This window comes from Hyperolius riggenbachi, chromosome 12, assembly GCF_040937935.1.
Source record: "Hyperolius riggenbachi isolate aHypRig1 chromosome 12, aHypRig1.pri, whole genome shotgun sequence".
Classification (NCBI taxonomy): domain Eukaryota; kingdom Metazoa; phylum Chordata; class Amphibia; order Anura; family Hyperoliidae; genus Hyperolius; species Hyperolius riggenbachi.
The window spans coordinates 236805568-236833449 of record NC_090657.1 but is presented as its reverse complement, the minus strand read 5'-3'; the positions used below and the strand labels follow the sequence as shown (position 1 = coordinate 236833449).

At 46.5% G+C, this 27882-nt stretch overlaps 2 protein-coding genes across 4 annotated transcripts in view; one reads left to right on the top strand and one right to left on the bottom strand.

Annotated features, from left to right (window-relative positions):
- Window positions 1-27882, top strand: part of COX10 (cytochrome c oxidase assembly factor heme A:farnesyltransferase COX10) — a 1230266-nt gene that overhangs the window by 412907 nt on the left and 789477 nt on the right. The window lies entirely within an intron of this gene.
- The window catches only part of LOC137541843 (heparan sulfate glucosamine 3-O-sulfotransferase 3A1-like), a 218185-nt gene continuing 199707 nt past the window's right edge, over window positions 9405-27882 (bottom strand). The window contains exon 2 of the mRNA XM_068263384.1: window positions 9405-10128. Within this exon, the coding sequence (XP_068119485.1) occupies window positions 9510-10128 (619 nt within the window). The 3' untranslated portion in view covers window positions 9405-9509. The remainder of the gene's footprint in view (window positions 10129-27882) is intronic.

Below are 27882 nucleotides of genomic sequence, written 5' to 3'. Positions count from 1 at the left end.
CAGTAGTGACTGAATCACACACCTGAAACAAGCATGTAGCTAATCCAGTCTGACTTCAGTCAGAGCACCTGATCTGCACGCTTGTTCAGGGGCTGTGGCTGAAAGCATTAGAGAGACAGGATCAGCAGGAGAGTCAGGCAACTGGTAAAAATCCATATCCTTCTCAGTTTAGGTTCGGTTATTATGCTGTTTTAGAGAACAGAGGATGCTCTGAGTTCAGGTCCGCTTTAAAGAGGAACTGTAACGACAAAACGTCCCCTGGGGGGTACTCACCTCGGGTGGGGGAAGCCTCCGGATCCCAATGAGGCTTCCCACGCCGTCCTCCATCCGTCAGGGGTCTCGCTGCAGCCCTCCGTGCAGCGGTGACATAATATTTACCTTCCTGGCTCCTGCGCAGGCGCTCTGATGGCTGTCGGCTCCGAAGTAGGCGGATATACCCGATCGCCGTCGGGTCTGCTCTACTGCGCAGGCGCAAGTTTCCGGCTCCTGTGCAGTAGAGCGGACCCGACGGAGATCGGGTATTTCCGTCTATTTCCCAGCCGAATGCCGCCACAGCGCCCCCGCTGGAGCCAGCAAAGGTAAATATTGAAGCTACAGTCGGCTCTGTCGCCGGCTGTTCGGAGGGCTGCGGAGAGACCCCCGTGGGACAGAGGACGGCGTGGGAAGCCTCATTAGGATCCGGAGGCTTCCCCCACCCGAGGCGAGTACCCCCCAGGGGAGGTTTTTGAAGTTACAGAGTCTCTTTAAGCACGAGTTCCATTTACACTTAAAACTGAGTGGAGCTCACGTTCCCAACGGGCACAATATTTACGGACACCACTGTGGATGCCCATGGAGCAATGCAAGTCTATGGGAGCATACAGTGTTTGTTCTCACTAGGCTGCACCCCCCCTCCGTTCCTGCTCTACTCACCTGTCTTCTGTGCTCTCAGTCCTCTCCTGTCCTCTGCCGGCAGCGCTGCTGGGCTCAAGGGGCAAACGCCGGTATATAGAACAGAGTCCCGGCAGAAGCATTTGCCAAAAGCCAATGAGAATCCCCCCTAGCACCAGAAAGATTTGTATTGGTTCACCGAGTAGTGGACCAATTATAGTCCACCCTGTTGCTAGGGAGGATTTCCATTGGCCTTTTGTAATTCAGTGGGAGCCAAATGCTCCTGGCAGGACTCTGATCTATAAACCACACTTGTCCCCCGAGCCCAGCATCGGTGCCGGCAGCAGCAGAGAACCAGAATGGCAGCAGTGGCGGACCAGATACACCAGGCCAGTAGTGTTGATATCTCTGTCAATGTACCGCTGTGCACCCGGCTGGCATAGTCTGAACCCAGCTAGCCTCTCTTCTGCTAGAACCCAGCCATGAATAATATGGTGTTGCCAGTGCCCAACGGCTTCTCACCTTTCTGGTCAGAGCAGAACTTGCTGCCTTTGTTTCATAGGGGCAGCCATCTTGCTTTTTTTATCCAGGTAGGGAGTGTTAAAAACCTCCCTGTAATCTGCTAGTCTGCGTGGAGTGCTGTCTGCTGCTCTACGTTCTAATTATTTTCTCTTCTCTAAGGGCTGGTTCAGACGGGCGTTTTTGTGGCGTTTAACGCAGCGTTTCAGACGCAGCGTTTTTTGGGATCTACTGCCATCCCATGCAAGTGAATGGGAGCGTTTAGAGCTGGCTTTTGCAGGCTTTCATGAAAGCCTGGCAGTAGATCCCAGCGTTGCGTCTAGTCTCAAAAGCAACATGCTGCTTTCAGAGGCAGTAAACGCGAGGAAACAATAGCAGAGACCAGAACTGCTAGCCTTGAACGCTTTTCAAAAGCTTTCAAAAGCTAGCTTTTAAACGCTGGCATTTAAACGCTGGCGTTTGAACGCAATGCCAAGCAAAAGCTCAGCAGACGCCCGTGTGAACCAGCCCTAACTTGTGCTAAAGGGAAACTATAGTTAGGGCTGGTTCAGACGCAGCGTTTTTTGGGATCTACTGCCATCCCATGCAAGTGAATGGGAGCGTTTAGAGCTGGCTTTTGCAGGCTTTCATGAAAGCCTGGCAGTAGATCCCAGCGTTGCGTCTAGTCTCAAAAGCAACATGCTGCTTTCAGAGGCATTAAATGCGAGGAAACAATAGCAGAGACCAGAACTGCTAGCCTTGAACGCTTTTCAAAAGCTTTCAAAAGCTAGCTTTTAAACGCTGGCGTTTAAACTCTGGCGTTTGAACGCAATGCCAAGCAAAAGCTCAGCAGACGCCCGTGTGAACCAGCCCTTAGAGGGATATGGAGGTTGCCATATTTCTTTCCTTTGAAACAATGCAGATTGCCTGGCTGTCCTGGTGATCATCTGCCTCTAATACTTTTAGCCATAGACCATGAACAAGCATGCAGCAGATCAGATGTTTCTGACTGAAGTCTAACTGCATTAACTGCATGCTTGTTTCAAGTGTGTGATTCAGACACTACTGAGGGCAAAGGGGGCCCCACCCAATATTAGTATAGTGTTCCTAATAAAGGGAGTCCCTGCCCAGTATTAGTATAGTGTTCCTTATAAAGGGAGACCCTACCCAGTATAAGTATAGTGTTACTAATAAAGGAAGGCTCTGCCCAGTATTAGTATAGTGTTCCTAATAAAGGGAGTCCCTGCCCAGTATTAGTATAGTGTTCCTAATAAAGAGAGACCCTGCCCAGTATTAGTATAGTGCTCCTTATAAAGGGAGGCCCTGCCCAGAATTAGTATAGTGTTCCTAATAAAGGGAGACCCCGCCCAGTATTAGTATAGTGTTCCTAATAAAGGGAGGCCCTACCCAGTATTAGTATAGTGTTCCTAATAAAGGGAAACCCTGCCCAGTATTCGTATAGTGTTCCTAATAAAGGGAGACTCTACCCAGTATTAGTATAGTGTTCCTAATAAAGGGAGGCCCTACCCAGTATTAGTATAGTGTTCCTAATAAAGGGAGGCCCTGCCCAGTATTAGTATAGTATAGTATAGTACTCCTTATAAAGGGAGGCCCTACCCAGTATTAGTATAGTGTTCCTAATAAAGGGAGGCCCTGCCCAGTATTAGTATAGTACTCCTTATAAAGGGAGGCCCTACCCAGTATTAGTATAGTGTTCCTAATAGAGGGGGGCTCTGCCCAGTATTAGTATAGTGTTCCTAATAAAGGGAGGCCCTGCCCAGTATTAGTATAGTGTTCCTAATAAAGAGAGGCCCTTCCCAGTATTAGTATAGTGTTCCTAATAAAGGGAGACCCTGCCCAGTATTAGTATAGTGTTCCTAATAAAGGGAGGCCCTGCCCAGTATTAGTATAGTGTTCCTAATAAAGAGAGGCCCTTCCCAGTATTAGTATAGTGTTCCTAATAAAGGGAGACCCTGCCCAGTATTAGTATAGTGTTCCTAATAAAGTGAGGCCCTACCCAGTATTAGTATAGTGTTCCTAATAAAGGGAGTCCCTGCCCAGTATTAGTATATTGTTCCTAATAAAGGGAGGCCCTACCCAGTATTAATATAGTGTTCCTAATAAAGGGAAGCCCTGCTCAGTGTTAGTATAGTGTTCCTAATAAAGGGAGGCCCTGCCCAGTATTAGTATAGTGTTCCTAATAAAGGGAGGCCCTGCCCAGTATTAGTATAGTACTCCTTATAAAGGGAGACCCCACCCAGTATTAGTATAGTGTTCCTAATAGAGGGGGGCTTTGCCCAGTATTAGGATAGTGTTCCTAATAAAGAGAGGCCCTTCCCAGTATTAGTATAGTGTTCCTAATAAAGGGAGACCCTGCCCAGTATTAGTACAGTGTTCCTAATAAAGTGAGGCCCTACCCAGTATTAGTATAGTGTTCCTAATAAAGGGAGTCCCTGCCCAGTATTAGTATATTGTTCCTAATAAAGGGAGGCCCTACCCAGTATTAATATAGTGTTCCTAATAAAGGGAAGCCCTGCTCAGTGTTAGTATAGTGTTCCTAATAAAGGGAGGCCCTTCCCAGTATTAGTATAGTGTTCCTAATAAAGGGAGGCCCTACCCAGTATTAGTATAGTGTTCCTAATAAAGGGAGACCCTGCCCAGTATTAGTATAGTGTTCCTAATAAAGGGAGGCCCTACCCAGTATTAGTTTAGTGTTCCTAATAAAGGGAGGCCCTACCCAGTATTAGTATAGTGTTCCTAATAAAGGGAGACCCTGCCCAGTATTAGTATAGTACTCCTTATAAAGGGAGGCCCTACCCAGTATTAGTATAGTGTTCCTAATAGAGGGGGGCTCTGCCCAGTATTAGTATAGTGTTCCTAATAAAGGGAGGCCCTGCCCAGTATTAGTATAGTGTTCCTAATAAAGAGAGGCCCTTCCCAGTATTAGTATAGTGTTCCTAATAAAGGGAGACCCTGCCCAGTATTAGTATAGTGTTCCTAATAAAGGGAGGCCCTGCCCAGTATTAGTATAGTGTTCCTAATAAAGAGAGGCCCTTCCCAGTATTAGTATAGTGTTCCTAATAAAGGGAGACCCTGCCCAGTATTAGTATAGTGTTCCTAATAAAGTGAGGCCCTACCCAGTATTAGTATAGTGTTCCTAATAAAGGGAGTCCCTGCCCAGTATTAGTATATTGTTCCTAATAAAGGGAGGCCCTACCCAGTATTAATATAGTGTTCCTAATAAAGGGAAGCCCTGCTCAGTGTTAGTATAGTGTTCCTAATAAAGGGAGGCCCTGCCCAGTATTAGTATAGTGTTCCTAATAAAGGGAGGCCCTGCCCAGTATTAGTATAGTACTCCTTATAAAGGGAGACCCCACCCAGTATTAGTATAGTGTTCCTAATAGAGGGGGGCTTTGCCCAGTATTAGGATAGTGTTCCTAATAAAGAGAGGCCCTTCCCAGTATTAGTATAGTGTTCCTAATAAAGGGAGACCCTGCCCAGTATTAGTACAGTGTTCCTAATAAAGTGAGGCCCTACCCAGTATTAGTATAGTGTTCCTAATAAAGGGAGTCCCTGCCCAGTATTAGTATATTGTTCCTAATAAAGGGAGGCCCTACCCAGTATTAATATAGTGTTCCTAATAAAGGGAAGCCCTGCTCAGTGTTAGTATAGTGTTCCTAATAAAGGGAGGCCCTTCCCAGTATTAGTATAGTGTTCCTAATAAAGGGAGGCCCTACCCAGTATTAGTATAGTGTTCCTAATAAAGGGAGACCCTGCCCAGTATTAGTATAGTGTTCCTAATAAAGGGAGGCCCTACCCAGTATTAGTTTAGTGTTCCTAATAAAGGGAGGCCCTACCCAGTATTAGTATAGTGTTCCTAATAAAGGGAGACCCTGCCCAGTATTAGTATAGTGTTCCTAATAAAGGGAGACCCTGCCCAGTATTAGTATAGTGTTCCTAATAAAGGGAGGCCCTACCCCGTATTAGTACAGTGTTCCTAATAAAGGGAGGCCCTACCCTGTATTAGTATAGTGTTCCTAATAAAGGGAGACCCTGCTCAGTATTAGTATAGTGTTCCTAATAAAGGGAGGCCCTGCCCAGTATTAGTATAGTGTTCCTAATAAAGAGAGGCCCTTCCCAGTATTAGTATAGTGTTCCTAATAAAGGGAGGCCCTACCCCGTATTAGTACAGTGTTCCTAATAAAGGGAGGCCCTACCCTGTATTAGTATAGTGTTCCTAATAAAGGGAGGCCCTGCTCAGTATTAGTATAGTGTTCCTAATAAAGGGAGGCCCTACCCAGTATTAGTATAGTGTTCCTAATAAAGGGAAGCCCTGCCCAGTATTAGTATAGTGTTCCTAATAAAGGGAGGCCCTGCCCAGTATTAGTATAGGGTTCTAATAAAGGGAGGCCCTACCCAGTATTAGTATAGTGTTCCTAATAAAGGGAGACCCTGCCCAGTATTAGTATAGTGTTCCTAATAAAGTGAGGCCCTACCTAGTATTAGTATAGTGTTCCTAATAAAGGGAGTCCCTGCCCAGTATTAGTATATTGTTCCTAATAAAGGGAGGCCCTACCCAGTATTAATATAGTGTTCCTAATAAAGGGAAGCCCTGCTCAGTGTTAGTATAGTGTTCCTAATAAAGGGAGGCTCTGCCCAGTGTTAGTATAGTGTTCCTAATAAAGGGAGGCCCTGCCCAGTATTAGTATAGTGTTCCTAATAAAGAGAGGCCCTTCCCAGTATTAGTATAGTGTTCCTAATAAAGGGAGGCCCTACCCCGTATTAGTACAGTGTTCCTAATAAAGGGAGGCCCTACCCTGTATTAGTATAGTGTTCCTAATAAAGGGAGGCCCTGCTCAGTATTAGTATAGTGTTCCTAATAAAGGGAGGCCCTACCCAGTATTAGTATAGTGTTCCTAATAAAGGGAGACCCTGCCCAGTATTAGTATAGGGTTCTAATAAAGGGAGGCCCTACCCAGTATTAGTATAGTGTTCCTAATAAAGGGAGGCCCTACCCAGTATTAGTATAGTGTTCCTAATAAAGGGAGACCCTGCCCAGTATTAGTATAGTGTTCCTAATAAAGGGAGGCCCTACCCAGTATTAGTATAGTGTTCCTAATAAAGGGAGGCCCTACCTAGTATTAGTATAGTGTTCCTAATAAAGGGAGTCCCTGCCCAGTATTAGTATATTGTTCCTAATAAAGGGAGGCCCTACCCAGTATTAATATAGTGTTCCTAATAAAGGGAAGCCCTGCTCAGTGTTAGTATAGTGTTCCTAATAAAGGGAGGCTCTGCCCAGTGTTAGTATAGTGTTCCTAATAAAGGGAGGCCCTGCCCAGTATTAGTATAGTGTTCCTAATAAAGAGAGGCCCTTCCCAGTATTAGTATAGTGTTCCTAATAAAGGGAGGCCCTACCCCGTATTAGTACAGTGTTCCTAATAAAGGGAGGCCCTACCCTGTATTAGTATAGTGTTCCTAATAAAGGGAGGCCCTGCTCAGTATTAGTATAGTGTTCCTAATAAAGGGAGGCCCTACCCAGTATTAGTATAGTGTTCCTAATAAAGGGAGACCCTGCCCAGTATTAGTATAGGGTTCTAATAAAGGGAGGCCCTACCCAGTATTAGTATAGTGTTCCTAATAAAGGGAGGCCCTACCCAGTATTAGTATAGTGTTCCTAATAAAGGGAGACCCTGCCCAGTATTAGTATAGGGTTCTAATAAAGGGAGGCCCTACCCAGTATTAGTATAGTGTTCCTAATAAAGGGAGACCCTGCCCAGTATTAGTATAGTGTTCCTAATAAAGTGAGGCCCTACCTAGTATTAGTATAGTGTTCCTAATAAAGGGAGTCCCTGCCCAGTATTAGTATATTGTTCCTAATAAAGGGAGGCCCTACCCAGTATTAATATAGTGTTCCTAATAAAGGGAAGCCCTGCTCAGTGTTAGTATAGTGTTCCTAATAAAGGGAGGCTCTGCCCAGTGTTAGTATAGTGTTCCTAATAAAGGGAGGCCCTGCCCAGTATTAGTATAGTGTTCCTAATAAAGAGAGGCCCTTCCCAGTATTAGTATAGTGTTCCTAATAAAGGGAGGCCCTACCCCGTATTAGTACAGTGTTCCTAATAAAGGGAGGCCCTACCCTGTATTAGTATAGTGTTCCTAATAAAGGGAGGCCCTGCTCAGTATTAGTATAGTGTTCCTAATAAAGGGAGGCCCTACCCAGTATTAGTATAGTGTTCCTAATAAAGGGAGACCCTGCCCAGTATTAGTATAGGGTTCTAATAAAGGGAGGCCCTACCCAGTATTAGTATAGTGTTCCTAATAAAGGGAGGCCCTACCCAGTATTAGTATAGTGTTCCTAATAAAGGGAGACCCTGCCCAGTATTAGTATAGTGTTCCTAATAAAGGGAGGCCCTACCCAGTATTAGTATAGTGTTCCTAATAAAGGGAGGCCCTACCCAGTATTAGTATAGTGTTCCTAATAAAGGGAGACCCTGCCCAGTATTAGTATAGTGTTCCTAATAAAGGGAGACCCTGCCCAGTATTAGTATAGTGTTCCTAATAAAGGGAGACCCTGCCCAGTATTAGTATAGTGTTCCTAATAAAGGGAGACCCTGCCCAGTATTAGTATAGTGTTCCTAATAAAGGGAGGCCCTACCCAGTATTAGAATAGTGTTCCTAATAAAGGGAGACCCTGCCCAGTATTAGTATAGTGTTCCTAATAAAGGGAGACCCTGCCCAGTATTAGTATAGTGTTCCTAATAAAGGGAGTGGTATTAGTATAGTATAGCTTTTGAATTAAAGTACTCAGTTGTCACGATCGCTTCTGCAGCGTTTACTGCTGGCTGCAGTGGTATTGCAACCCAAGCAGTTCTGATGTCATTACATGCATTTGCTTGCATAGTTTGGTTTGCACTGAGCATTGATTCCATCTGCAGTCGCTCTGAAGTTAATGTCAGTTTAATATGCTTTTGTGAAAACAAACATTGTCTGTTGTAATGGAGCTGCAATCCCTTTCTTGCAGGCTGCAGAGCTTTGTCTGCCCTTTCCTGCTGTCAGCCTGTGATTGATTACCATTCACCTGTGTGGGTATCTGCATGTCTTCTCCCATTGGATGACCTCAGTATAAAGGACTGCTTCCTGCAGTGCTCCATGGGCTATCATAGTCTCAGATTCAGTCTGTTACTCTGTCTGGCCCCCACCTCGTTCCTTGTCTGTGTGGACTGCGCTGACTCCTGCGAAAGGGGTCAGCGAGTCCTCCTAGTCCTGCTCTTATTATCAGAAGTTGTTACTTTGCTTGTCTTGCGTTATATATTGGTTCATCGCCGATATATACGCATACTAGCATGTTTGTTATTTTCCTTGTATTCGTGTTACGTTAATACATCAGTGTCGTTGATATATACGTACACGGACTGTTTATATCCTGTGTTCAGTCAGTCAGCTTCCAGCATGTTTTGGTAGGTTGCGCGTATTGTGATCACCCGTGCTTAGCTAGTTCAGTCCTGTTCCTGTTACCTTGCGTGGATTGCGCTCACTTCCGCGTGGAAGTGGTGAATCCTTCTGAGTCCTGTTTCTGGTATTGTTCCAGTTCCTAGCTAGCGTTCCTTGCTTATGTTATATATCGGTTCATTGCCGATATGTACATATTTTAGTCAGTCATTTGTATCTTCATTGATAGCTGTAATCGTAATATGCTAGGAATATTGTAGCCATTGTATTTTAGTATTGTTGTGGTTGCTTGGATCTACGCCTGCTCTGTGCGCCACATCTCCTACGGGAGTCAGTCCTCTCCTCCACTAAACTGGGGATATCCTGGTTCCTTGTGCTAGCGTGTGTACCTCCTTCACGTCAGGATATACACTACGTGCTGACTGTGGAGGATATACCACCAAGTGTAACATCAGTGCATGGAAACAGGTACTACACTTATACATTCATACATCTTGTTTTGCATAAAAACTCCAAATTCAGGCAGAATAAAAATACAATTAAATATTTTATTTCAAGTTATGAAAAGTAAAAAAAAAACATGGTATATGCAATGTGTTATACACCTCTTATTAGGAAGTCAGAACCTAAAGAATTTTTCTGCGTATAAAAATATACTGTATATGCGTAATATATTATATCTGTTTTTGTTTTAATCAGTCCCAGCCAAAGTGGTGCCCAGTCATTTGGTAGAACTTCATGTTAAATGGCCTGTAGAATTCCCGCAGTCTCTGGACCACTTCCGGGTCAATGTTGGGGTGAGTCCTGCCCTTGGTTTTGCCCAGACAGTGGGGTTTGCTGCTCCCCTCTGCCTTCTTCAAGCAAGGAAAGCCTTTAGTCTTGTTGAAATAAAAGTGTTTGTCCGTAATGATCCTTTTCAGGCCCAGAAAATCCTGAACTCGACCCAATTCTCCGGCAGGGTCTGTAATCAGTCTCTCCCCGCTCACAAAGAGGATCTGACTCATGGGGAAATACTGGAGCCAGCTCTCCAAGTGCTTGGCATAGATGCCAATCTGGATGGCACTCCATGAGATGTCAATAAGACCCGTAGTCCTGTTTTTAAACGTCAAGCTCTCAAAGCTAGGGATGTCCGGCCTCTTGGACAGCGTCTGGGTGTAATCCGATATAACGCGAGTTACGGGGTTCCTCACCACCACAATAAGCCTGGCGTCCTTTGACATGGCTGATATACGGGCTGGTGCTTCCTTCGTCACAAAGTAACTGGGCGTTTTCTCCATGGTAATCTGGCCATCAAGTGTCCGTGGCATCAAGTCCCTGTCAAACAAACAATAAAACAATCATATAATAAAATATGGATAATAATTCTCATGATACTCAAACATGAACAAATTACCCAATTAGCAAATCTAATATTCAGAAAATGCATTTTTAAAATCACCCTATAGTCCTGGTCCTTTGCCGCTGCTGCCACATTGCTCAGCTCGGCTGTACAGGACACTTGACCGGTATAAAATCAGAGTCCCAGAAGAAACAGGTTCTCATTGGATTGCAAATAAAGGATGAGAACCCTGCTTATAGACAGGAAGGATTCTCATTGGTTCACCGAGTGATGGACCAATCAAATTACTCCCTGCTGCTAGGTAGGATTCTCACTGCAATCCAATTTGAGCTTGCTTCTGATGGGACTTCAATCTATGTACCGGCTAAGTGTCCAGGGCAGTGGAGTCGAGCAGTATGGGAACAGCAGTGCAGGTCCCGAACAGTGGCAGTGGCAGTGGAAGAGATGCACAGTGGTGAGTAGCTGGAACATGGCGATGGACACGTGACGAGGTACAGCATATCGGCTTAGGGTGCTCTGTGAACTGACCGTTGTGCATGCATTGTGGTGGGAACCTAGCCTAATACACCGTGGGGTCTTCCTAATGGATTGGCAAGGCCTCCAAAGGAGATTTATGAATCAGCCTGTTCAGAGCTCATCCCTGTTTGGGTCAGTAGATATTCTGTGGAATAGAGATGGCCATTGAAGTGCTAATATTTCCGTCTTTCATGCAAATGACAGGCAAGTTGGAATTGGAACCTCTTAAAGAGAATCTGTACTGTAAAATTCTTACAATAAAAAGCATACCATTCTATTCCTTATGTTCTCCTGGGCCCCTCTGTGCTGTTTCTGCCACTCCCTGCTGCAATCCTGGCTTGTAATTGACATTTGTATGCAGTGTTTACAAACAAAAGACACAGCAAGTGATAGGCTGAGAGTAGCTCAGTGTGTGAGTCATACAGAGCCTGCAGGGGGCCTGGAGAGGGTGTGTATAGCTTCTATCCAATCACAAGCAGCACAGCACATTCCAGCCTGACTGCCTGAGCCCGACAGAGCCGACAGAGGAGGGAAGATTAGATCATATAACAGAGATAATACAGCCACTGTGCAAATAGGAAAGGCTGCAGTAAGACCGAGCAGATTAGAACAAGTATAGGAACATATAGGATAGAAGAAATAAGGCTCAACATTTTGTTACAGAGTCTCTGTAAGGATTGTGATTAGCAGAATTCTGAGCTGCATTAAATGTGCATGTTGAAAAGATCAGCTACTCACTGCCCACCTCTGTTTACTGAGCGGGGCGAAACTAGAGGGGAGCCAGTAACTTTCCCTTCCTCCCATACAGGGGACTATACTTCAGATCAGGTATTTTGTGGCTGCACCTGTTATGGGTGTGACGATCATGATGGCCACACTTGTTTTATGACCCTTGTGAGATGGGCCCCCAGGGCCCCAAGGGGAGGCAAGGGAAATATTTAGCTATGATATAATTGGTTGCACCACAGAATGATTACGATGCCTAGAATCCACATCTCCGCTCTCTGCCAGACAACCAAAAATCTCCACCAAAACCTGCACAAGATCCGAAGCTCCTTCCTGTTTTCATAAAACAAGACGATTATCACTTCAACTGACGAAGCCGAACTGGAGCTGACACGGCGAGCTCGGGGCACTCTGGATAATGACGGCAATTTGCTAATGTTACAAAGCTCTAATTTGTCTTCGAGCTGTCGTCTCTCCTGAGATGTGGCTGAAATACAAGCAGCTGATGATAGACTCAGATATGAAGCTTTGTATATATCAGCCAGACGTGGCAAACTTACAGTTATGGGAAGTGAGTCGCCCTGTAAGGTACGTCTGCACTCTGGGGAGCGGTCACCACAGCCAGACATGGCAAACTTACAGTTATGGGAAGTGAGTCGCCCTGTAAGGTACGTCTGTACTCTGGGGAGCAGTGAGTCACCCTGTAAGGTACGTCTGTACTCTGGGGAGCAGTGAGTCACCCTGTAAGGTACGTCTGTACTCTGGGGAGCAGTGAGTCGCCCTGTAAGGTACGTCTGTACTCTGGGGAGCTCAATCTTCTCAGACAGCACACCAAAACCGCCCGTAAGCCGTGCAAGGTCTAGTCAGTGCGGCTGACACCAACTTAATACAGTCCAATGAGAAATGACCAGCACCGGCTGTTTCTTTAAGAAAGCAGGATTTTATTCACTCCAAGTATGAATAAACGTAGCTCCAGACATCCAAAGATATTCAAGATGTACTTATAGCTCTAATATAAAAGCTCTTAGATGCATGCAGATAAGGAGGGTCCTACATGGCAGTAGAAGAGGCCCCCACTGCAGCCAGGTCCGCCCACACAACGGACGCCGTTTCGAACGGACACACCGTTCTTTGTCAAGTGAATAGCATACCAAACTATCCCAGAGAACACCCAATTTATACTCCTCCCCCTCACCTATCTCCCAATCACCGAACTGGTGGACCTGATGGGGAACTGTAGGCTATCCCCACACACAGCATGACATACCTGAGCGGGCAAGGTATAGTATCCGTCTCACACGTCATGTCTATGCGAGCGGTGTACATCACCGCTCAGCACAGACTTCCGGCTCCGTCCTTCCCTCCTACGTCATCTCATCCACTGGCGCAGATGTACCGCGTCAATGGATACAGAATGCGTACCAGCGCCGTTTCCGCGTTTGGCGCCATCTAGTGATCAAAAAGGATACTGTTTAACAGAAAAAAATTCCTTTAACAACAGCATCATATGTGCTTATCATAGGCTGTCATCTGGGTACATAGTTATAAATCCATATATCAAACCAGATATTTAGACAGTCAATTTAGACACAATATAGGGAGGAGAAGGAAAGAAAAAATCACACTTGCCCAAACTTGTTGCATACTCGTGGGGAAACTCCCACAGTTCCACCTATAAATAGGAAAAAAGAAGAAGAAAAAATTATTAAAAGGAGGAAGAAATTGCTATATGACAATAATTTATTTGGTAAAAAATGGCAGACATGGCTACAGATGGGATAGCATCTCCCTCAACCACACATCCCTCCAAGGAAAAATATTTATAGAATAGGGAAAAGGTCGTATTCCCTATTTAACCCTTTTGGTTGCATTGTCTCCAGATGCCTGATCCACCAAGCCTCCGCCTTAAGCAATAACTTAACCCTATCTCCACCCCTTCTAGGGCGATGAATCTGTTGCAGAACCTGAAATTTCAGTGTAGATACCCCATGTGATCTTTCTGTGAAATGTGCAGACACCGCCTGCTCCATTTTCCTTCCTCTAATTGCCGACTTATGGGCTGAGATCCTGTCCTTTATCCTCTGAGTGGTCTGACCCACATATAACAGCCCACAAGGGCATTTTATACAATACACTACATATCTTGAATTACAATCAAAAAAATCTTTCAGAGGGAATCTCTTACCACTCAGAGGATGCAAGACAGAATCCCCACCCTGGACATGACCACATTGAACACAGTCTCTGCATGGAAAAGTCCCCCGTCTAACTCTTCCTAAGGTTTTATCCCTAGGTGGACCTATATCAGATCTTACTAATTTATCCCTTAATGAGGGTGCTCTTTTGAAAGAAAACAGGGGGGGGATCTCTAAATTCAGGGACTCTTGGTAGACCTTCTCTTAAGATAGGCCACCTCTGTTGTATAATCCTTTTGATGTGGTTAGATACTGTATTGAACCTAGAAACAAATGGGACCCTACCTGTTGTATTTTTCTTTACCCTATCTTTCTGACTTCTTTTTTTAGTTTTTAATACTCCCTCCGGGTATCCCCTCCTCCTGAACCTATCCCTCAATTCCTCCACCCGTGCTTCACAGGTAGTAGAAGCTGATACAATTCTCTCCACTCTCAATATCTGAGACCTTGGAATCGCACTTTTTAAAGATAAGGGGTGGAAAGAATCAAAGTGCAAGATAGAATTCCTATCTGTGGGCTTTCTAAAAAGGTCAGTCTGGAATGCACCATCCTCCCATCTAACCCTCACATCAAGAAAATCTATATACTCATAACTACAATGCGAAGTCAATTTAATTATCGGGTACCTGGAGTGTAGGTCCGAGATGAGGGCATCTAGGCTCGAACGTGGCCCCCCCCCATAACAGGAATATATCGTCAATATATCTTACCCACATCTTTGTATAATTCTGAAAAAGTGGATGTGTGTATACGAAGGCTTCCTCATACGCCTCCATAAAAAGATTAGCATAACAGGGGGCCACGTTCGAGCCCATCGCCGTCCCACGGACCTGTTCAAAGAAAACATCCTCAAAAAGGAAATAATTTTTAGTTAGGACAATCTGTAGTAGAGACATCAAAAATTTACATTGACAATCATCATAATCAGAACGAGTCTGGAGGATATGTTGTATTACCTCCATCCCCTCCTGATGGGGGATAGAGGTATACAAACTTTCTACATCCATAGTTACCATCAATGGATTACTATCCAAAGATGATTGTTCCTTCAATAAATCCAAGAACATTCCTGTATCTCTTACATATGAGGTTTGAAATGGGAGATAAGGCTGAAGGACAGTATCCAGAAAAATGGCCAAAGGAGATAGGACAGAATCCACCCCGGAGACTATTGGTCTACCGGGGGGATTATATAAATCCTTATGAATTTTTGGTAATATATAAAACACTGGTGTTATAGGATATTTTTTAATCAAAAATTTGGCCAACATTTCATCAATAATGCCCTTGTTTAGGGCCTCCTGTACTATCTTCTCTATACTCCGTTCAATGGATTGTAGGGGATCCCCTTTCAAGGGTAAGTAAGTTGAAATATCCTCCAATAGATGTTGAATACTATTGATATAAAATGATCGATCCATGATGACCAATGCGCCCCCCTTGTCCGCCGATTTGATAGTTATCTCATCGGCGGACTGTAGGGAACAAAGGGCCAATCTCTCCGCTTTAGATAGATTGTTCCGATATCCATGTCGTTTTCCTTGGTTTAATTCACACTCCAGTTTCTGGACATCTTCCTTCACCTGAACAATGAAATTCTCAATGGTTGGATTAGAGGGAGGGGTAAAGTCACTCCTATTTCTAAGATTAAAGTCACTTAGCGATAATGAGTGAGAGGGCTCAATAGGAGCAGGATTTTCTCGTGATGGAAGTTGAGCAAAGAAGCTTTTTAATCTGATGTTCCGAAAGAATCTCGTAAGATCTATATCCAATTCAAAGAAGTCAGGCATATATGTAGGGCAAAAGGAGAGTCCCTTTTTAAGAACCATCTCCTCTTCCACTGTCAGAACTCGAGAAGAGATGTTCACCACCAGATTATCAACTACTTGTTCTTGACTGTACTGCGCAGACTCATTCCCTGTGGGGGGTCTTTTATGTTTACGTCCACCCCTCCTTGGTTTCCTCCTTCTGATGTATCGCTCTGCGAGGAGTCTGTTGTCGTTGGTAAAAAATCGTCAGATGAGCCAGAGTTAGGTTTATCTTTAGGTTTACGTGGCTTCCGTGGTTTTGATGGATGAGGTATAGGTTTTGGACGCCTTGGTTCTCCAGGGCCCTTCTTTTGCCACTTGTATACGTAGCCATCTTTATAATCCGACTCATCCCTCAAAAATTTCGATCTTTTTGTTTCCTCTATAGACGATCGATGTTTTTCCAGGATTTCTTTTCTCTTTACTTCAAACAACTTAAAATTCTCTTCAGACACCACAGATTTCATCTCATCTTCCAAAGTTTGAATCTGTTGGTCCAACTTGGGCAATTCCAGCTTGATACGTCTTATAGTATGTATCATCACATCAAAGCTGGCTTTATTCCAAATCTTTTCAATAATGGAAGTGAAGGAGGTATCCCCAGAGAATAGGGTAGGCGGTACATTAGATCTTCCTCCTCTTGGGATGCGGCGAACCCTATAATACTCTGCTAGCGTCCTAGCATGGAGGTCCAGTGCTATCCGGTTCTTCTGCACCCGAATTATGGAACGTTCTATTAATTTAGGGTCCTTTTTGGAAAGAAATGTGGTATCTGCCAGATAGTCCCCAACCACTGCTGCAGCATCTTCTTCTGTATAGGCAAACGTGTCGCCATAAAGCTCCACAGTAGGGTGCTCGTCCAAATGCCTTTCCATCTCAATCTTCTCAGACAGCACACCAAAACCGCCCGTAAGCCGTGCAAGGTCTAGTCAGTGCGGCTGACACCAACTTAATACAGTCCAATGAGAAATGACCAGCACCGGCTGTTTCTTTAAGAAAGCAGGATTTTATTCACTCCAAGTATGAATAAACGTAGCTCCAGACATCCAAAGATATTCAAGATGTACTTATAGCTCTAATATAAAAGCTCTTAGATGCATGCAGATAAGGAGGGTCCTACATGGCAGTAGAAGAGGCCCCCACTGCAGCCAGGTCCGCCCACACAACGGACGCCGTTTCGAACGGACACACCGTTCTTTGTCAAGTGAATAGCATACCAAACTATCCCAGAGAACACCCAATTTATACTCCTCCCCCTCACCTATCTCCCAATCACCGAACTGGTGGACCTGATGGGGAACTGTAGGCTATCCCCACACACAGCATGACATACCTGAGCGGGCAAGGTATAGTATCCGTCTCACACGTCATGTCTATGCGAGCGGTGTACATCACCGCTCAGCACAGACTTCCGGCTCCGTCCTTCCCTCCTACGTCATCTCATCCACTGGCGCAGATGTACCGCGTCAATGGATACAGAATGCGTACCAGCGCCGTTTCCGCGTTTGGCGCCATCTAGTGATCAAAAAGGATACTGTTTAACAGAAAAAAATTCCTTTAACAACAGCATCATATGTGCTTATCATAGGCTGTCATCTGGGTACATAGTTATAAATCCATATATCAAACCAGATATTTAGACAGTCAATTTAGACACAATATAGGGAGGAGAAGGAAAGAAAAAATCACACTTGCCCAAACTTGTTGCATACTCGTGGGGAAACTCCCACAGTTCCACCTATAAATAGGAAAAAAGAAGAAGAAAAAATTATTAAAAGGAGGAAGAAATTGCTATATGACAATAATTTATTTGGTAAAAAATGGCAGACATGGCTACAGATGGGATAGCATCTCCCTCAACCACACATCCCTCCAAGGAAAAATATTTATAGAATAGGGAAAAGGTCGTATTCCCTATTTAACCCTTTTGGTTGCATTGTCTCCAGATGCCTGATCCACCAAGCCTCCGCCTTAAGCAATAACTTAACCCTATCTCCACCCCTTCTAGGGCGATGAATCTGTTGCAGAACCTGAAATTTCAGTGTAGATACCCCATGTGATCTTTCTGTGAAATGTGCAGACACCGCCTGCACATTTCACAGAAAGATCACATGGGGTATCTACACTGAAATTTCAGGTTCTGCAACAGATTCATCGCCCTAGAAGGGGTGGAGATAGGGTTAAGTTATTGCTTAAGGCGGAGGCTTGGTGGATCAGGCATCTGGAGACAATGCAACCAAAAGGGTTAAATAGGGAATACGACCTTTTCCCTATTCTATAAATATTTTTCCTTGGAGGGATGTGTGGTTGAGGGAGATGCTATCCCATCTGTAGCCATGTCTGCCATTTTTTACCAAATAAATTATTGTCATATAGCAATTTCTTCCTCCTTTTAATAATTTTTTCTTCTTCTTTTTTCCTATTTATAGGTGGAACTGTGGGAGTTTCCCCACGAGTATGCAACAAGTTTGGGCAAGTGTGATTTTTTCTTTCCTTCTCCTCCCTATATTGTGTCTAAATTGACTGTCTAAATATCTGGTTTGATATATGGATTTATAACTATGTACCCAGATGACAGCCTATGATAAGCACATATGATGCTGTTGTTAAAGGAATTTTTTTCTGTTAAACAGTATCCTTTTTGATCACTAGATGGCGCCAAACGCGGAAACGGCGCTGGTACGCATTCTGTATCCATTGACGCGGTACATCTGCGCCAGTGGATGAGATGACGTAGGAGGGAAGGACGGAGCCGGAAGTCTGTGCTGAGCGGTGATGTACACCGCTCGCATAGACATGACGTGTGAGACGGATACTATACCTTGCCCGCTCAGGTATGTCATGCTGTGTGTGGGGATAGCCTACAGTTCCCCATCAGGTCCACCAGTTCGGTGATTGGGAGATAGGTGAGGGGGAGGAGTATAAATTGGGTGTTCTCTGGGATAGTTTGGTATGCTATTCACTTGACAAAGAACGGTGTGTCCGTTCGAAACGGCGTCCGTTGTGTGGGCGGACCTGGCTGCAGTGGGGGCCTCTTCTACTGCCATGTAGGACCCTCCTTATCTGCATGCATCTAAGAGCTTTTATATTAGAGCTATAAGTACATCTTGAATATCTTTGGATGTCTGGAGCTACGTTTATTCATACTTGGAGTGAATAAAATCCTGCTTTCTTAAAGAAACAGCCGGTGCTGGTCATTTCTCATTGGACTGTATTAAGTTGGTGTCAGCCGCACTGACTAGACCTTGCACGGCTTACGGGCGGTTTTGGTGTGCTGTCTGAGAAGATTGAGATGGAAAGGCATTTGGACGAGCACCCTACTGTGGAGCTTTATGGCGACACGTTTGCCTATACAGAAGAAGATGCTGCAGCAGTGGTTGGGGACTATCTGGCAGATACCACATTTCTTTCCAAAAAGGACCCTAAATTAATAGAACGTTCCATAATTCGGGTGCAGAAGAACCGGATAGCACTGGACCTCCATGCTAGGACGCTAGCAGAGTATTATAGGGTTCGCCGCATCCCAAGAGGAGGAAGATCTAATGTACCGCCTACCCTATTCTCTGGGGATACCTCCTTCACTTCCATTATTGAAAAGATTTGGAATAAAGCCAGCTTTGATGTGATGATACATACTATAAGACGTATCAAGCTGGAATTGCCCAAGTTGGACCAACAGATTCAAACTTTGGAAGATGAGATGAAATCTGTGGTGTCTGAAGAGAATTTTAAGTTGTTTGAAGTAAAGAGAAAAGAAATCCTGGAAAAACATCGATCGTCTATAGAGGAAACAAAAAGATCGAAATTTTTGAGGGATGAGTCGGATTATAAAGATGGCTACGTATACAAGTGGCAAAAGAAGGGCCCTGGAGAACCAAGGCGTCCAAAACCTATACCTCATCCATCAAAACCACGGAAGCCACGTAAACCTAAAGATAAACCTAACTCTGGCTCATCTGACGATTTTTTACCAACGACAACAGACTCCTCGCAGAGCGATACATCAGAAGGAGGAAACCAAGGAGGGGTGGACGTAAACATAAAAGACCCCCCACAGGGAATGAGTCTGCGCAGTACAGTCAAGAACAAGTAGTTGATAATCTGGTGGTGAACATCTCTTCTCGAGTTCTGACAGTGGAAGAGGAGATGGTTCTTAAAAAGGGACTCTCCTTTTGCCCTACATATATGCCTGACTTCTTTGAATTGGATATAGATCTTACGAGATTCTTTCGGAACATCAGATTAAAAAGCTTCTTTGCTCAACTTCCATCACGAGAAAATCCTGCTCCTATTGAGCCCTCTCACTCATTATCGCTAAGTGACTTTAATCTTAGAAATAGGAGTGACTTTACCCCTCCCTCTAATCCAACCATTGAGAATTTCATTGTTCAGGTGAAGGAAGATGTCCAGAAACTGGAGTGTGAATTAAACCAAGGAAAACGACATGGATATCGGAACAATCTATCTAAAGCGGAGAGATTGGCCCTTTGTTCCCTACAGTCCGCCGATGAGATAACTATCAAATCGGCGGACAAGGGGGGCGCATTGGTCATCATGGATCGATCATTTTATATCAATAGTATTCAACATCTATTGGAGGATATTTCAACTTACTTACCCTTGAAAGGGGATCCCCTACAATCCATTGAACGGAGTATAGAGAAGATAGTACAGGAGGCCCTAAACAAGGGCATTATTGATGAAATGTTGGCCAAATTTTTGATTAAAAAATATCCTATAACACCAGTGTTTTATATATTACCAAAAATTCATAAGGATTTATATAATCCCCCCGGTAGACCAATAGTCTCCGGGGTGGATTCTGTCCTATCTCCTTTGGCCATTTTTCTGGATACTGTCCTTCAGCCTTATCTCCCATTTCAAACCTCATATGTAAGAGATACAGGAATGTTCTTGGATTTATTGAAGGAACAATCATCTTTGGATAGTAATCCATTGATGGTAACTATGGATGTAGAAAGTTTGTATACCTCTATCCCCCATCAGGAGGGGATGGAGGTAATACAACATATCCTCCAGACTCGTTCTGATTATGATGATTGTCAATGTAAATTTTTGATGTCTCTACTACAGATTGTCCTAACTAAAAATTATTTCCTTTTTGAGGATGTTTTCTTTGAACAGGTCCGTGGGACGGCGATGGGCTCGAACGTGGCCCCCTGTTATGCTAATCTTTTTATGGAGGCGTATGAGGAAGCCTTCGTATACACACATCCACTTTTTCAGAATTATACAAAGATGTGGGTAAGATATATTGACGATATATTCCTGTTATGGGGGGGGCCACGTTCGAGCCTAGATGCCCTCATCTCGGACCTACACTCCAGGTACCCGATAATTAAATTGACTTCGCATTGTAGTTATGAGTATATAGATTTTCTTGATGTGAGGGTTAGATGGGAGGATGGTGCATTCCAGACTGACCTTTTTAGAAAGCCCACAGATAGGAATTCTATCTTGCACTTTGATTCTTTCCACCCCTTATCTTTAAAAAGTGCGATTCCAAGGTCTCAGATATTGAGAGTGGAGAGAATTGTATCAGCTTCTACTACCTGTGAAGCACGGGTGGAGGAATTGAGGGATAGGTTCAGGAGGAGGGGATACCCGGAGGGAGTATTAAAAACTAAAAAAAGAAGTCAGAAAGATAGGGTAAAGAAAAATACAACAGGTAGGGTCCCATTTGTTTCTAGGTTCAATACAGTATCTAACCACATCAAAAGGATTATACAACAGAGGTGGCCTATCTTAAGAGAAGGTCTACCAAGAGTCCCTGAATTTAGAGATCCCCCCCTGTTTTCTTTCAAAAGAGCACCCTCATTAAGGGATAAATTAGTAAGATCTGATATAGGTCCACCTAGGGATAAAACCTTAGGAAGAGTTAGACGGGGGACTTTTCCATGCAGAGACTGTGTTCAATGTGGTCATGTCCAGGGTGGGGATTCTGTCTTGCATCCTCTGAGTGGTAAGAGATTCCCTCTGAAAGATTTTTTTGATTGTAATTCAAGATATGTAGTGTATTGTATAAAATGCCCTTGTGGGCTGTTATATGTGGGTCAGACCACTCAGAGGATAAAGGACAGGATCTCAGCCCATAAGTCGGCAATTAGAGGAAGGAAAATGGAGCAGGCGGTGTCTGCACATTTCACAGAAAGATCACATGGGGTATCTACACTGAAATTTCAGGTTCTGCAACAGATTCATCGCCCTAGAAGGGGTGGAGATAGGGTTAAGTTATTGCTTAAGGCGGAGGCTTGGTGGATCAGGCATCTGGAGACAATGCAACCAAAAGGGTTAAATAGGGAATACGACCTTTTCCCTATTCTATAAATATTTTTCCTTGGAGGGATGTGTGGTTGAGGGAGATGCTATCCCATCTGTAGCCATGTCTGCCATTTTTTACCAAATAAATTATTGTCATATAGCAATTTCTTCCTCCTTTTAATAATTTTTTCTTCTTCTTTTTTCCTATTTATAGGTGGAACTGTGGGAGTTTCCCCACGAGTATGCAACAAGTTTGGGCAAGTGTGATTTTTTCTTTCCTTCTCCTCCCTATATTGTGTCTAAATTGACTGTCTAAATATCTGGTTTGATATATGGATTTATAACTATGTACCCAGATGACAGCCTATGATAAGCACATATGATGCTGTTGTTAAAGGAATTTTTTTCTGTTAAACAGTATCCTTTTTGATCACTAGATGGCGCCAAACGCGGAAACGGCGCTGGTACGCATTCTGTATCCATTGACGCGGTACATCTGCGCCAGTGGATGAGATGACGTAGGAGGGAAGGACGGAGCCGGAAGTCTGTGCTGAGCGGTGATGTACACCGCTCGCATAGACAGGACGTGTGAGACGGATACTATACCTTGCCCGCTCAGGTATGTCATGCTGTGTGTGGGGATAGCCTACAGTTCCCCATCAGGTCCACCAGTTCGGTGATTGGGAGATAGGTGAGGGGGAGGAGTATAAATTGGGTGTTCTCTGGGATAGTTTGGTATGCTATTCACTTGACAAAGAACGGTGTGTCCGTTCGAAACGGCGTCCGTTGTGTGGGCGGACCTGGCTGCAGTGGGGGCCTCTTCTACTGCCATGTAGGACCCTCCTTATCTGCATGCATCTAAGAGCTTTTATATTAGAGCTATAAGTACATCTTGAATATCTTTGGATGTCTGGAGCTACGTTTATTCATACTTGGAGTGAATAAAATCCTGCTTTCTTAAAGAAACAGCCGGTGCTGGTCATTTCTCATTGGACTGTACTCTGGGGAGCGGTCACCACAGCCAGACATGGCAACTTACAGTTATGGGAAGTGAGTCGCCCTGTAAGGTACGTCTGTACTCTGGGGAGCGGTCACCACAGCCAGACATGGCAAACTTACAGTTATGGGAAGTGAGTCTCCCTGTAAGGTACGTCTGCACTCTGGGGAGCAGTCCCCACAGCCAGACATGGCAAACTTACAGTTATGGGAAGTGAGTCGCCCTGTAAGGTACGTCTGTACTCTGGGGAGCAGTGAGTCGCCCTGTAAGGTACGTCTGTACTCTGGGGAGCAGTGAGTCACCCTGTAAGGTACGTCTGTACTCTGGGGAGCAGTGAGTCGCCCTGTAAGGTACGTCTGTACTCTGGGGAGCGGTGAGTCGCCCTGTAAGGTACGTCTGTACTCTGGGGAGCAGTGAGTCGCCCTGTAAGGTACGTCTGTACTCTGGGGAGCAGTGAGTCGCCCTGTAAGGTACGTCTGTACTCTGGGGAGCAGTGAGTCACCCTGTAAGGTACGTCTGTACTCTGGGGAGCAGTGAGTCGCCCTGTAAGGTACGTCTGTACTCTGGGGAGCAGTGAGTCGCCCTGTAAGGTACGTCTGTACTCTGGGGAGCGGTGAGTCGCCCTGTAAGGTACGTCTGTACTCTGGGGAGCGGTGAGTCGCCCTGTAAGGTACGTCTGTACTCTGGGGAGCGGTGAGTCGCCCTGTAAGGTACGTCTGTACTCTGGGGAGCGGTGAGTCGCCCTGTAAGGTACGTCTGTACTCTGGGGAGCGGTGAGTCGCCCTGTAAGGTACGTCTGTACTCTGGGGAGCAGTGAGTCGCCCTGTAAGGTACGTCTGTACTCTGGGGAGCGGTGAGTCGCCCTGTAAGGTACGTCTGTACTCTGAGGAGCAGTGAGTCGCCCTGTAAGGTACGTCTGTACTCTGGGGAGCAGTGAGTCGCCCTGTAAGGTACGTCTGTACTCTGGGGAGCAGTGAGTCGCCCTGTAAGGTACGTCTGTACTCTGGGGAGCAGTGAGTCACCCTGTAAGGTACGTCTGTACTCTGGGGAGCAGTGAGTCGCCCTGTAAGGTACGTCTGTACTCTGGGGAGCGGTGAGTCGCCCTGTAAGGTACGTCTGTACTCTGGGGAGCAGTGAGTCGCCCTGTAAGGTACGTCTGTACTCTTGGGAGCAGTGAGTCGCCCTGTAAGGTACGTCTGTACTCTGGGGAGCAGTGAGTCGCCCTGTAAGGTACGTCTGTACTCTGGGGAGCAGTGAGTCGCCCTGTAAGGTACGTCTGTACTCTGGGGAGCAGTGAGTCGCCCTGTAAGGTACGTCTGTACTCTGGGGAGCGGTGAGTCGCCCTGTAAGGTACGTCTGTACTCTGGGGAGCAGTGAGTCGCCCTGTAAGGTACGTCTGTACTCTGGGGAGCAGTGAGTCGCCCTGTAAGGTACGTCTGTACTCTGGGGAGCGGTCACCACAGCCAGACATGGCAAGCTTACAGTTATGGGAAGTGAGTCGCCCTGTAAGGTACGTCTGTACTCTGGGGAGCAGTGAGTCACCCTGTAAGGTACGTCTGTACTCTGGGGAGCGGTCACCACAGCCAGACATGGCAAGCTTACAGTTATGGGAAGTGAGTCGCCCTGTAAGGTACGTCTGTACTCTGGGGAGCAGTGAGTCACCCTGTAAGGTACGTCTGTACTCTGGGGAGCAGTGAGTCGCCCTGTAAGGTACGTCTGTACTCTGGGGAGCAGTGAGTCACCCTGTAAGGTACGTCTGTACTCTGGGGAGCAGTGAGTCACCCTGTAAGGTACGTCTGTACTCTGGGGAGCAGTGAGTCGCCCTGTAAGGTACGTCTGTACTCTGGGGAGCAGTGAGTCGCCCTGTAAGGTACGTCTGTACTCTGGGGAGCAGTGAGTCACCCTGTAAGGTACGTCTGTACTCTGGGGAGCAGTGAGTCGCCCTGTAAGGTACGTCTGTACTCTGGGGAGCAGTGAGTCGCCCTGTAAGGTACGTCTGTACTCTGGGGAGCAGTGAGTCGCCCTGTAAGGTACGTCTGTACTCTGGGGAGCAGTGAGTCGCCCTGTAAGGTACGTCTGTACTCTGGGGAGCGGTGAGTCGCCCTGTAAGGTACGTCTGTACGCTGGGGAGCAGTGAGTCGCCCTGTAAGGTACGTCTGTACTCTGGGGAGCAGTGAGTCGCCCTGTAAGGTACGTCTGTACTCTGGGGAGCAGTGAGTCGCCCTGTAAGGTACGTCTGTACTCTGGGGAGCAGTGAGTCGCCCTGTAAGGTACGTCTGTACTCTGGGGAGCAGTGAGTCACCCTGTAAGGTACGTCTGTACTCTGGGGAGCAGTGAGTCGCCCTGTAAGGTACGTCTGTACTCTGGGGAGCAGTGAGTCGCCCTGTAAGGTACGTCTGTACTCTGGGGAGCGGTGAGTCGCCCTGTAAGGTACGTCTGTACTCTGGGGAGCGGTGAGTCGCCCTGTAAGGTACGTCTGTACTCTGGGGAGCAGTGAGTCACCCTGTAAGGTACGTCTGTACTCTGGGGAGCAGTGAGTCGCCCTGTAAGGTACGTCTGTACTCTGGGGAGCAGTGAGTCGCCCTGTAAGGTACGTCTGTACTCTGGGGAGCAGTGAGTCACCCTGTAAGGTACGTCTGTACTCTGGGGAGCAGTGAGTCGCCCTGTAAGGTACGTCTGTACTCTGGGGAGCAGTGAGTCGCCCTGTAAGGTACGTCTGTACTCTGGGGAGCAGTGAGTCGCCCTGTAAGTTACGTCTGTACTCTGGGGAGCAGTGAGTCGCCCTGTAAGGTACGTCTGTACTCTGGGGAGCAGTGAGTCGCCCTGTAAGGTACGTCTGTACTCTGGGGAGCAGTGAGTCGCCCTGTAAGGTACGTCTGTACTCTGGGGAGCAGTGAGTCGCCCTGTAAGGTACGTCTGTACTCTGGGGAGCAGTGAGTCGCCCTGTAAGGTACGTCTGTACTCTGGGGAGCGGTGAGTCGCCCTGTAAGGTACGTCTGTACTCTGGGGAGCGGTGAGTCGCCCTGTAAGGTACGTCTGTACTCTGGGGAGCGGTGAGTCGCCCTGTAAGGTACGTCTGTACTCTGGGGAGCGGTGAGTCGCCCTGTAAGGTACGTCTGTACTCTGGGGAGCGGTGAGTCGCCCTGTAAGGTACGTCTGTACTCTGGGGAGCGGTGAGTCGCCCTGTAAGGTACGTCTGTACTCTGGGGAGCAGTGAGTCGCCCTGTAAGGTACGTCTGTACTCTGGGGAGCAGTGAGTCGCCCTGTAAGGTACGTCTGTACTCTGGGGAGCAGTGAGTCGCCCTGTAAGGTACGTCTGTACTCTGGGGAGCAGTGAGTCGCCCTGTAAGGTACGTCTGTACTCTGGGGAGCAGTGAGTCGCCCTGTAAGGTACGTCTGTACTCTGGGGAGCAGTGAGTCGCCCTGTAAGGTACGTCTGTACTCTGGGGAGCAGTGAGTCGCCCTGTAAGGTACGTCTGTACTCTGGGGAGCAGTGAGTCGCCCTGTAAGGTACGTCTGTACTCTGGGGAGCAGTGAGTCGCCCTGTAAGGTACGTCTGTACTCTGGGGAGCGGTCACCACAGCCAGACATGGCAAACTTACAGTTATGGGAAGTGAGTCGCCCTGTAAGGTACGTCTGTACTCTGGGGAGCAGTGAGTCACCCTGTAAGGTACGTCTGTACTCTGGGGAGCGGTCACCACAGCCAGACATGGCAACTTACAGTTATGGGAAGTGAGTCGCCCTGTAAGGTACTTCTGTACTCTGGGGAGCAGTCACCACAGCCAGACATGGCAAACTTACAGTTATGGGAAGTGAGTCGCCCTGTAAGTTACGTCTGTACTCTGGGGAGCAGTCACCACAGACAGACATGGCAAACTTACAGTTATGGGAAGTGAGTCGCCCTGTTAGGTACGTCTGCACTCTGGGGAGCGGTCACCACAGCCAGACATGGCAAACTTACAGTTATGGGAAGTGAGTCGCCCTGTAAGGTACGTCTGTACTCTGGGGAGCAGTGAGTCACCCTGTAAGGTACGTCTGTACTCTGGGGAGCGGTCACCACAGCCAGACATGGCAACTTACAGTTATGGGAAGTGAGTCGCCCTGTAAGGTACGTCTGTACTCTGGGGAGCAGTGAGTCGCCCTGTAAGGTACGTCTGTACTCTGGGGAGCAGTGAGTCACCCTGTAAGGTACGTCTGTACTCTGGGGAGCAGTGAGTCGCCCTGTAAGGTACGTCTGTACTCTGGGGAGCAGTGAGTCACCCTGTAAGGTACGTCTGTACTCTGGGGAGCAGTGAGTCGCCCTGTAAGGTACGTCTGTACTCTGGGGAGCAGTGAGTCGCCCTGTAAGGTACGTCTGTACTCTGGGGAGCAGTGAGTCGCCCTGTAAGGTACGTCTGTACTCTGGGGAGCAGTGAGTCGCCCTGTAAGGTACGTCTGTACTCTGGGGAGCAGTGAGTCGCCCTGTAAGGTACGTCTGTACTCTGGGGAGCAGTGAGTCGCCCTGTAAGGTACGTCTGTACTCTGGGGAGCGGTGAGTCGCCCTGTAAGGTACGTCTGTACTCTGGGGAGCAGTGAGTCGCCCTGTAAGGTACGTCTGTACTCTGGGGAGCGGTCACCACAGCCAGACATGGCAAACTTACAGTTATGGGAAGTGAGTCGCCCTGTAAGGTACGTCTGTACTCTGGGGAGCAGTGAGTCACCCTGTAAGGTACGTCTGTACTCTGGGGAGCGGTCACCACAGCCAGACATGGCAACTTACAGTTATGGGAAGTGAGTCGCCCTGTAAGGTACGTCTGTACTCTGGGGAGCAGTCACCACAGCCAGACATGGCAAACTTACAGTTATGGGAAGTGAGTCGCCCTGTAAGTTACGTCTGTACTCTGGGGAGCAGTCACCACAGACAGACATGGCAAACTTACAGTTATGGGAAGTGAGTCGCCCTGTAAGGTACGTCTGCACTCTGGGGAGCGGTCACCACAGCCAGACATGGCAAACTTACAGTTATGGGAAGTGAGTCGCCCTGTAAGGTACGTCTGTACTCTGGGGAGCAGTGAGTCACCCTGTAAGGTACGTCTGTACTCTGGGGAGCGGTCACCACAGCCAGACATGGCAACTTACAGTTATGGGAAGTGAGTCGCCCTGTAAGGTACGTCTGTACTCTGGGGAGCAGTGAGTCGCCCTGTAAGGTACGTCTGTACTCTGGGG